Raw genomic sequence first — 11732 nt, forward strand, 5'->3', positions numbered from 1 at the left:
TTTGATTTTCGATTATCTTAGAAAAAAACCGACAGTTAACCGAACCGATCGATATATATTTATATTAATATTTTATATATGTTAAATATATGTCACATATTTTCTATATATTAATATATAAATATATTATATATCATTTATTATTTATAATATAATATTATACATATATTTATATAATATATTATAAATATAAAAAACTGAAAAACTAAAGAACTGAACCGATAAAAAACCAAAACCGATGAACCGATTAACTGGTGATACCGGTTTGATTTCGGTTTGGAGAAATTGAAAAACCAATCGAATCAATTCAGTTTGCAAAAATTGTCCATGGTTCATTTAACTGAACTGTGGACACCCTTACCCCTTGGTTTGATTTTGAGTGATGACAGTTTCCACCCTGTTCGGCTAGTACCTGCTCCTATCCTATGGGATATTTTTCTTTTGTTGAAAAACGAATTTTGGGCAGAGATAGATTTTTACATTTTACAACCTACACGGATATGGATAGGATATGATATTAGGCTTAATTTGGCCTTTCTCAACCTGTATATTAAATTTATTAAAATACCTCTACTCCTTATAATTAAATTAACAATATACCAGGGTATATATACATTTTACATTACACTCTCCAACCCATCCTAAGTAAGGCATATGAATTATGTATTGTGTTAAACTAAATAATGTTTTGAATCTTATGTGTAAAGGATAATTGATAGTTTATGTTTTTTTTTCTTGTAGGTCTTAATCAAATAATTAAAAATTTTGATATTTGTTCATGCTATTTTGCTTATTTATTGCATATATACAATAAGAAACAAGATGTGAATTCTGGGTCTAGCTTGCCCCACCTTCAAATGGAAAGAAAGTAGGGTTGGGGGGGGGGGGGGGGGGTTGGATTCTGAAAGCCAACCCATTAAAGATTTTGAGAAGGATATAAATTGGGAGGTTTTGATTTTAACCAAATGACTAGTAACCCCATGAGCTAGAAGTTAAGCAGCAGCCTGCAGCTCATGAGTTGGAAATCTCCATGGACATTGATCATATAGCTGGAGCCTGGATCTAGGTGGCATACAAGCATTGCAACTAGTTTATTCGTGTTACAGGCTTACAACTAATTTTAAGAGTAATGGCAAGTTTTATGAAAACTTTGATGGATATTTATTGCCCTTTTGGCTGTTTGGGAGGGCTAAGGTAAAGATTCAGGTAAGCTGGTTCATCTGCTTTAAAGCACTTCCAATAAGTCACTCAAAAAGACTGAAGAAGTGCAAAATGCCAATTAGCTGATTGGTAAGATCTCCTGTTGGTTGTAGCGGAGACTTGGGATTGAATACCACCTATGCGATGTGCTTCCTCCATTGTATTTTGACCTTTGAAGAAACTTTCCTTCATGTTTCAAATGAATATGCAAACACACCACACCACACCCATTAATTGCATGTGTTGATGGAAAATGCTGAAGTGATGTTTCAAAGTTTTTCAAATCCTGTTTTTGGCCATAAAGAAAACTTTGTTGGGATGAAGATTAATTGAATTACCCCCAAAGAGGTGATTCACTTATTCAAGTGGATTTTTTTTTTTTTTTTGTTTATCTCATCAACTGAACAACAAAGGCCTTGGGTTGAACTTGAATTTCCCCTATTAGCAGGAATGTCACATTTAGGCCAACAAGTATGTTGAGAATGGAGTGGGGTGGTTTTTGAAAAACTCATATGTCAATGGTAGAAGCAAATCATGTGAAAAATAGATGTGTCATGCACAAACACTGTTATTGCTGACTACAGGAGCATGTTATCTTGCCTTTCTTGTTTTCTCATGTTAGATGAGTGGCTAAGCATTATTAATTGTTGATATTAACAATTGAGATGAATGAAGTTGTGCTTCCTTGCGCTTAAAAAAAAAAAGAAAACAAAAAGAACATAAGAAAAAAAAAGAGATACGCCAATCCATTCATGAAATCAAGGTTCAAAGTATTGATACATATAGGCCGATACGTATCGTTCTGGGACCCCTCCGATATGCCTCTACAGTGGATGTATCGGGGGTCTAACCGGTTCAGGGGATGAAAGAGCCCTAAACCAATTGCGAAAAAAATAAAAAAAAACAATAAAAAGCACTATCGATTCGCCCGATACACCCCTACCGGCATATTGAGCATATCGATATTTTGAACCTTGCATGAAATAGGTATTAAGTCTGAAACTGTTATATCTAAACTTGTTCATGGGCTGGGGTCAGGTTTGACTTTTGCCAAAATTTTTGAATGGGCCTAGCCCGAAGTTATTGGATTCTGATAGACAATATGTTATTGGATTCTGGTATCTAGGTCCAATTCTGTGAATGAACACAAAAACGGGAAACTAGTGGATTTTGAAGTTTACAATTCTACGCTAAAGATTACAAAATTCCTTAACTAGTAGATTTTGAAGTTTACAACCCAACAACTTGAGATTCATGGCCGGCCCAGTAGTGGCTTCCATTAGGGCTTGACACCTTAAATCTGCTCATCAACAAAAACCATCTCAACCACTTCCAAATATTGCTACCAACAGAAGGAACTTGATATATTCTTGTTTCCTTCCTTGTACTTTTTTTGTTCTTCTCATGTGTAGTCTCTTGAGAGAAATCCATACAAGTAATTACGTGCTATAATATTATAACGTTCAAAACCAGAATTTTAGAGTCAATGCCTCCTTCACAGAATATGTCAACAACAATATGCATTCTAGTCATCGTCATTTGCATGGTTTTTAAAATTGGACCGGACCGGACGGTTGACCGGGAACCCGTCATCTGACTTATTCCGTTTTTCTCTAAAACCATTTTTTCCCCAAAACCGTTGATTTTGGTCAGTAAACCGCTGAATCGGTTAACTGTTTGAACCGTTCAAACAATTTTGATCATTTTCCAATTTTTTAATTATTTTTTTATTTTTTTGTCAGAATGGACTGATCGTTCGGATCGAACGATTGGACCATTTGAACCGGTAACCGGACCCCTGACCAGTTCAATCACCGATTCATTTTTAAAAACCATGGTCATTTGGTCTTCTTTCTCTCCAACTGTGATGTTCACGCTATCAAGCATTGAGAGAGGAGACATCATTTGCAACAAACTTATCTTTATAGAATTAACATGTTTGAATAATAAAAAGATTGGTTTGGTTAAATTAATGATTATTCTACTTTCTTCAATGCCTGATGTGCATTCAGTTTCATTTGAAAGAAATTTATGATATTTATTCTAACAAGAATCAATATTCAGAATATGAAGAAATAACAATGTAACTAAATTGAAAGCAGCTGACATGATTTATCTTCTATGGATTATGCCGAAAATCATCCTCATCTGAATTTGCGCATAGCTACCTTTAAATACTCTAAAATAGTTAGAACTAGGGTAACCTGATGACTAATGCATTATACATCCATTGCTATATGGCCATTCTACACGGTCATGGACATGTTTTCAGACTAAGAAAGTTTCCGGAACTAATATTCTTGAATAAGTCTTTGGCTTATTCTACTGCATTTTTTTTCTCATCACAGAAGGTTTACTCACAAAATGAGATGGGTCTGTGTTTTCGTCTTTTCTTGTTTGGTTGGGGGAAGGTCTAGCCGTCGAAAGACTCCACCCTGAGAAGACATGAAATGCTCGAATCGAGCTTATTTCGGGAAGCTGGAAATGAAGCTTCTCGCCTTTTTTTATCTCATCTTTGTGCAAAAAAACACACCTTAAATCAAACCATCCATGGGCTGCCAAGATCTTTATATAAAAGTCTACTACATCTTTTGACTGTCAGATCTTCTAGAAAATCTTTCAAAAAAGAATTGTCAAATGTCATCTTAGCTTATGTTAGATTACAGAAAATTAAGAAAACTTATACCTTATTGAAGAGATAAGCCTTCCCATGCATGCAATGGAAAGACTTAATAAAAGAACACAAGCAAATATTGAATCAGAACACTTACTGTGTTAGAAAATATCAATATATTCAAGGACCTCACCTAACTAACAGCTTAAGCTTTTACGTTGAATGATTCTTTGAGATGGTATCAAAGCCACTTTGACCATGTGAGAGCCTGCAAAACAATCGTAACATTAACTGGACACTGAAAACACACATTATTCTTATTATTTTTAAGAAAAAAGCTTCAATACGCACAATCCATCATACTGTTATAGCTTTAGTATGTTATGTTTAATTTTAAAATCTAGTTGCAAATACGGACTTGTGCCCCACAACATGGTTGGAAGGATTTAAATTCAAATTAATGGAAAAAATTGTGGAAATGCAACTTATAGAGAAAAAAAAAAAGAGAATGTGATTCATGTTTGTTAAGTTGGAGCAAAAACAATAGAGCCAGTTGAGATACAGTCACCAATGACAAAAACATGAACCTCAGATGAGCCTTAATTGCTATTCTTTCAAGAAGACAACTGACTAGCTTCTTAATAAATGTTTGTGTTTATGCCTTGCATTTTCAGACATTAAACTTTAGTATCATCTTCAGGATGTCAAAGCAAGTAGTTGATATCAACATCAAATGATACAAACCAAATGCACCATTCCTTGTGTTTCAACCAATCGCTTTAACCATACAACATGAAGCCCTTGCAAGTAGGGGTGAGCATGGGCTGATTTGGTCCGGTTTTATGGCAGAACCTAAAACCTACCTTGTAGGGGTTGGTTCCAGATTTTTGGAACCGGAACCTACTTTGTGAAGGTCAGTTCTGGCCTTGGTGGTTCCAAGGTCTATACATAGAACTTGTACTTTCTTTAGTCTCCTTCTTCACAAAAAAAAAAAATCTTTAAAAACTTGATTTTTGATAAATATAATATATAGTTTAAAACTTATATTATCTTTATTGATTAAATTGGATAACTTAATATATGGATTACCATTATATGGTTAAAGAACTTATAAATTAAATTTAAATTTTGCAAATATTCCCTTTTACGCTACTTATTGTATATATTCAAATATTAAAATAAAAATAAATGATCAAATCACTTAAGTAACTCAATAGTCAAGTGAGACCATGGCCTTTGTAACCATGAATTCTTTGGGTTCAAATCTTCACATCTCCAAAAGTACTCTGGGGTTTATTTCAAGGCAAGTTCAGTTCCAAGGTTGGTTCCAACAAGGTCAGTTCCACCAAGGCCAACCAAGGCCGGTTCATTGGGTCGGTTCAGGTAGGATAAACCCTTAGATCCTGGAACTGGCCTGGATGGGGGTCGATTCCAAGAATTTGGAATCAGACTCTACCCTGTAACAGATTGGATAGGATCCGTTCAAGACCGGTTTAAGGTCGGCTCCATTCGATTCCGAGTAGAACCTACCCATTTGCTCACCCCTACTTGCAAGAACTTAAAGTTTTGCTACTGCATACTTTAGGAATGTCCTTATTGACACCATTTTACACCAACCCCAAGCAAGCTTTGTCCTTTAAATCTTCTTTATGCTCTTATTTGCTTTATTGGGCAAGTTTGGAACATGCCTACTCTATAGTATATACAAATGAAGTTACAAAAGTTCCTGCCAAGTAGTAAACTCTGCAGAACAAAAAAAAAACTAAAATAATTAAAAATAAAAATAATAAAAAGCTTGGGTAATGTGAAGATTTACACAAATTAACTGATAATATAGTTTTCACATTGAACCAAAAAAGTAAATAGAACTACAAAAGAAGCTAAAATTGAAAAAGAGAAAAGAACAAAGAAAGAAAGATCTGATATAAAAGGGTCCTTTGCAACCCTAAAAAGAAATTTTGTAAGGGAGGGTTGATCATTTCCACAAAAATATACCATGAAAAGGATTTATTTTTAGGAATGATCAACGACTAACTTCTAAGCAGCAGTACTAACTTATAAATTAAAAAACATAGCAGTGATTGGTAATATTCCAGTAGAACAATTCTTCCTGTTATTGGAAACAGAAATAGTTGTTTCTCTGTTCCCATAACAGAAACCACAGTTGGAACTTATCAAGTGCTGCCACAATCTCAGCATAAAATGTTTTATGATTTATTACTTAGCAAACAAATTTTAAGTGAAACAGAAAATAAGCAAGTTTTTCTTCAGTTTAATTTTTTTGTCAAGAAATCTGACGAGTTATTACCAAAACAGGTCAAGAATTATTCATTAATAATTTAGAAAATTGAATAATACAAGCTAGAAGATTAGAACCATCATCTCACCACCAAAACCCATAAAGAGAACTTGATTGTCGACCAAAAGTGAATAATATAGCACATAGCATAAAAGATAAGAATAAGAACTTGATTGCATGGGTATTCTTACTCTGAGGTTTTTCCCTATTGACATCGAGGTCTAAATTGGGCCATACTGGACCGGTCTGACACAACTTTGCAGGTCACCCGTGCTCTGCTGAGCCATGGGCCGAGCCTTAAACAAAGTAATAAATCTTCCCCCCCCCCCAAAAAAAAAAAAAAAAATCTTTCAGTAGCCCTTAAGATTCACTTAAAATATTTTCTTACCAAAAATCACCTTAGTTGCAGGATTTTACAAGCTGAATTTTGGCCCATTTGGTCTGGGTTCCAACGTGTCATCAATTATGGAGCAGGACCAACCCGTTTGGGAAGGCTTTCATATTGCTGCTTTTGGCTTTGCAAGGTGGAGTCTACCTGAAAGCCTATATAAATGAAAAGTTCGGAGAGCCCAAACTTGTTATTGTTTGGACTCTTACGTAACTCTTCTGTTGAAGCTTCTTTTAATGGCTTTTTCAAAGAAATTGGGCCAAATCTTAACTGCTCTCAAACGGGATTTAAGTTTTTTAATTTTTTTTTTGAGAAAAAAAGGGGATTTAAGTTGAGAGTTAGAACTACCAACCTAGTCATAACCAATATTGGGAAGGATAATCTCCATGTCAACAAAAAACCAAGTCCCAGTGCAAATTATGGAGCAGATGCAAAATTTGTACCTGGTTTAGTTTTGATTTTGTTTGTTTGTAATTATGGTTTGCATTTCTACCTAATACAATTAAAATTTGCATTTGTCTCTTTTGCATTCATTGATAGTACAAATTTTTTATCTCAAAAACTGATGCAAAATTGGCACCACTTTCCTCTTACCCCAATTCATTCACATATAGTGGGGACTACATCATCTTTCATCCTACTTTATTCCTAGAAAGATGACTGTCTTCTTACCTCCACTCTCTTTCATAGAGGTGTAAAGTGGGCCGTGCTGGGCCGGCTATTTATTTAAAAAAAATTGACAAAAAACTTAAAATTTTAATTTTATATGAATTTTGTGTATAAAATTGCTTATATACACAATAATTAAATAAATTAATTTTAAAAAATATTTATTGTATTAATATATTATATACTATATATTATTATATAATTATAATGTATATAAATATATATATATATATATAAATAATATATATGGGCCGTGCCGGCCTATGGACCTAAAACCCCAAGCCCAACACGACCCGCATGATCATGCCGGGCCTGGCACGGTCCGATATACACCTCTACTCTTTCATTTAAAGTGGAAGTTGCTTCACTTTACTTCTCACAAACAAATAAGATAAAATCAAACCTAACACAAGTAAACTAGAATTTACATTCACCCCTTTCGCACTCCTATGCATTTACACCAATGGGAATAAAAAATTGTACTGTTACCAAATGCAACCTCATGGACACATGCCATAAAAAGCAAAAGGTTTCAAAAGAGTAGGATTAAAACCAATGTTTTCCAATTATCATTGGCCTGGATGGTTAGACTGTTCGGACCAGAAACTATCCAAGCAACCGGTTCTGTTTTACCCCAAACCTAGCCCTGTGCCAAAAACCGCTGAATTGATCAACGACCCATTGACCCGGGTAGTCAAACCATTTACCCGTTCAACGGTTTTTAGCTATTTTTTATTTTATTTTTTTAAATTTTTATCAGAATGGATCATTCGTTTGAATCAAATTGTTGAATCATCGACCCAAAAACCAATAGCCAGGACGATTCCGTTTCTGAATCAACTTTTAAAGCATTGATTAAAACTAAATGAAAATATGTCAGTGCGACCCCTTTCACCACATTGATTCAATAATTCATTACAAGGAGGAGGTTGAGGAGGATGTTGCCCATGAAAGAATTATGGGCAAAATTAAAGGGTGCATTTGGATTTTTATGGGATATGTGACCACCACATGAGATAGAAGGAAAATTTTATGAAACATATTGAAAATGGTGTTGATAACTCAAAAAGCAACATGCCAAAAAAAAAAAAATTAATAGCCGAAAACTAATATTAAGATTGATATATGAACAAAGAGAAAATCTATAATACCAAAAGCACCACATGAATTTTGATAAAAACCACCTGATTGGTCACTTCTTTTATAATACCAGTTGATTGGTTATAAATTTTTCCAGTATCATGTCATAGTCGACCCTATGAAAAAACTAAAAAAATTATAAAAAACAGAGTAGAATAGTGGAACATGATTCATGTAATTAACTCCATCTGATTGGGGCGAGTCTTGAGTTGAAAGTTTGTGATATTTACCCATGCAAGTTACTGGATTTGTTTATGATCGAACCAGACCGAGTCTGCATGTCAATGGGGTGTTTGTTGTGTTGAGTGAAAAACGCTTTTTCTTTTTCATGACTGAGTTGGAATTCTCATGATTTTTTATTTTTCGCTGCGTTTGGGACCGATGTAAAATGTCATGGGTGTAAATATTCAAGTCGATTCGATTTTATGAGTGTTTGGAAGGAGTGCACAATCATGATCGACATAAAGCGTCATCGGTTTTACACGGTTCCAAACGCAGCTGGTAAAAGGTTCCTGAGAGGTATATCAAACTACATATATAATATATGCACTAAAATTTAACGTAATACTGTCGAATGCTATAGACGTTTTTACAGGATGAAAATACAGATAATGATCAACAGGGCAAAACGTCACTCACTAAGCAAGCCAGGCCTCCGACGATACACAAAAAGAGAGACAGAGAGAGCAACTTAAGATGAGGAAGTGAAGGTATCAATGATGGTAGTGTGGAGTGGGTCGCTCAAGTGGGTGACCCAGTTGTTGAGTGGGCCTTTACCAGTGACTGCGGCTTGGATGGCAAAGCCCAGGAATGCAACCATAGCCAGACGGGCATGCTTGATCTCTGCCAATTGAAGGGTTACCTTCTTCTCTGGGTCTGCAGCCAAGCCCAGAGGGTCAAAGAATTTCCCACCTGGATACAACCTCTTCTCTGGGTCCAGCTCTGCATTCCTCTGGAATTCAATATATCCAATCACTAGGACCTCGATCCATATCAACGTGGTTATCGAGAATGGAAGAGGAAGCCCAAGATAAGAGGACCCCTCCACCAACTCGACCTGCAAATTTCCATCACAAAATCAATTAAGCCCATGATTCAATAATTTATATCCGATTCGGCCTTGGACAGATCTGGGCTCATGGGCTGGACCCACTACCCAAAAATTGAGTTAAGAAATGATCGAAGAAGTTGGAATACGATTACAACAATACCTTTCCGGCGTCTTGCCAGGTAACTCCGGTAAGGGCTTCAACGGCGAGTGCGCCGAGTGTAGCCAGCATAGCCCAGCGGCCATGAATGAGTTCGCACTCACGGAATCGTTGCAAGCCAAACACCTCTCTGTAGGGCTGGAATGGAGTCGACTTCACGTCTGAGCTCTCGGTTCGAGTCCCGATCACATCACCGGCCAAGTTCTTCGCCAAGTTTTGGTCCAAAGAGTCCAACTCGAACTGAAGGTACTCGGCGGGTTTTCCCAGACCGAAGGGGTCGAATCCGTAGTCACCCACTAAGCTCCCATCGAGCCACTCGGGGGCCTTGGCACCGGGGTACCAAAGTGGCCGATCCGAACTCGGTTTCGACACGGTCTTCTTCGGGGGAGGGGATTTCTTCGTTCCGAATCCGAATCTAGCCTGGAACTTGCCGGTGTTGGAGTGGCCGTCGTGAAGGCGGGATCCAAGAAACGAAGAAGTTGCAGCGGCGGTGGCGGATGCCATGATCTGACGACTGGCGTGTGGCACTTGCGACAGTGAGAGTGGTGGAAGAGAGTTTGCGTTAATGCTGTGGAAATGGAATTATATTTTGGCGATTGGACCATATGTCAAACAATCTTCTGTGGTTTATCCACGATGTCGATATACCAACCGTTGGATGCAAGGGGCGTATCCATCTGACGGATGTCAGAGTCTAGGCCTTATCTTTGCCTTATCTGTGGATTCTCTTTAAGCCTTGCTGTTGGTTGATGCTGGCAAGGGCCGTTTGTGGCTGACATTGCACCGTAAGCAGGGGAAGTGCTACCGAGACTCGAGTAATTGTACGTTGGAATGACGACAAAACACCATACCCTTTCATTGTGAAAGGTGTCCCTCTTGTATTGTCCTTTTCATGTATGCATTGACGAAAAGCAGATCTGGATATGAGCAATCGATTTATTCGGTTAAAAATCGAATGGAATAAATTTGATTTTTTAAAATCGAAATTTAAAATGAAAAATCAAATCAAATCAAAATCTTAATTTTAATTTTTTATTATTTCGATTATAATTGATTTTATTAACCAAAATGTCCGACTCAGTTACTAGGTTTATCTCTAACCAATTATCCTTTCAGAGTAATTTGTGCACACTGCACAGGAAAACCGGATATACAACTTGATTTTTGATTTTGTAACGTAGAGTCTACATAGGATATATTGAACGATATTTTACTGTATGTTAAATCAAGATTTCAATTTAAAAATGTTATATGACCTAATTACTTTTTATTGATTCATGTTTTATGAGATGTATTTACCATCAATAGGAAAAATTAATTTACTGAACTTTAATTAGCATTTCAATTCAAAGCCTTGATTCAAAGTCCCAACTATTAGAGGTTGGTCACGCAAATCCCATCCCGCCATTCCTTATTAGGGATGAATATTGGATTGGCTCGAAATTAGCATTTTGCACTGCTTTGGGCTAGACAAAAGCCCAATCCAAGCCCACCCAGACCTAAGTTGCACCCCTATTCCTTAGGCCTGGTTTGTTTGTTGAGTGGGAATACAAGTTTTGGTTTATTTTATTTTTTACTTTGTTTGTATTTGTAGTAAAGATGATATAAGATAAATCATGAGGCAAAGTAAAATAAAATTCAAAGAAAATTAAACTAGAATTTGCATTTTACTTCCTCTTTTTAACTCCACCTATTAAGGAAAAGCAAAGAGAAATATTTTTAAGTCTTCTATGATTACAAAGAAACTTGGAAGATGGAAAAAAAAATCTTTAAGGCTGCGTTTGGTAGAGGTGTAAATACAAAACTCCATCGTGAAAATAAAAAATGTTCAAATGTATCAGGGTAAAAAATAAACCGACCGAATGCATGTTTTACACTCTTGTGCGTTTGGAAAAATGGTGTAAAATCATCAGCGTACAAATATTGAAGAAGCCATTTCAGGAGCCATTGGAGCCATTGGAACCATTGGAGACAAGGGAAGGGAGGAGGTTGAGCAGATTTTTCTAGAATTTGTTGTTGGAGATAGATAGGTGATGGGCGATGGGACGATGAGATGCCTTGATTGTTTGAGCGTCCTCACAGAGAAGGAGAAGAAGGCGTTTGAACCTTGAACTTGGCACAATGAGAGAGAGAGAGAGAGAGAGGGTCATACGAGGATTGAAACCATGGTGGAAACAGGAGTGTTCCGGTGAAGATTGAAACCACAACATTGAG

General features: G+C 36.4%; 1 protein-coding gene across 1 annotated transcript; it reads right to left on the minus strand.

Annotated features, from left to right (window-relative positions):
* Positions 1-8830: 8830 nt before the first annotated feature.
* Positions 8831-10092, minus strand: LOC104601250 (chlorophyll a-b binding protein CP29.1, chloroplastic-like). The gene is made up of 2 exons (XM_010264531.3): positions 9522-10092; positions 8831-9367 (listed from the first exon to the last, which is right to left on the minus strand). The coding sequence occupies exons 1-2, from the start codon at positions 10020-10022 to the stop codon at positions 9002-9004; spliced, it is 867 nt and encodes a 288-aa protein (XP_010262833.1). The 5' UTR covers positions 10023-10092; the 3' UTR covers positions 8831-9001.
* Positions 10093-11732: the final 1640 nt, after the last annotated feature.

The sequence above is a fragment of the Nelumbo nucifera genome, chromosome 2 (genome assembly GCF_055504915.1).
Source record: "Nelumbo nucifera cultivar China Antique chromosome 2, China Antique-T2T, whole genome shotgun sequence".
NCBI lineage: Eukaryota > Viridiplantae > Streptophyta > Magnoliopsida > Proteales > Nelumbonaceae > Nelumbo > Nelumbo nucifera.

Bases quoted from the DNA above. Each gene is read 5' to 3' on its own strand.
- LOC104601250 (XM_010264531.3), bottom strand. From the start codon at position 10,022: ATGGCATCCGCCACCGCCGCTGCAACTTCTTCGTTTCTTGGATCCCGC. The intron at 9,368-9,521 runs GTATTGTTGTAA...GGAAATTTGCAG, and splicing joins CCTGGCAAGACGCCGGAAAG to GTCGAGTTGGTGGAGGGGTC.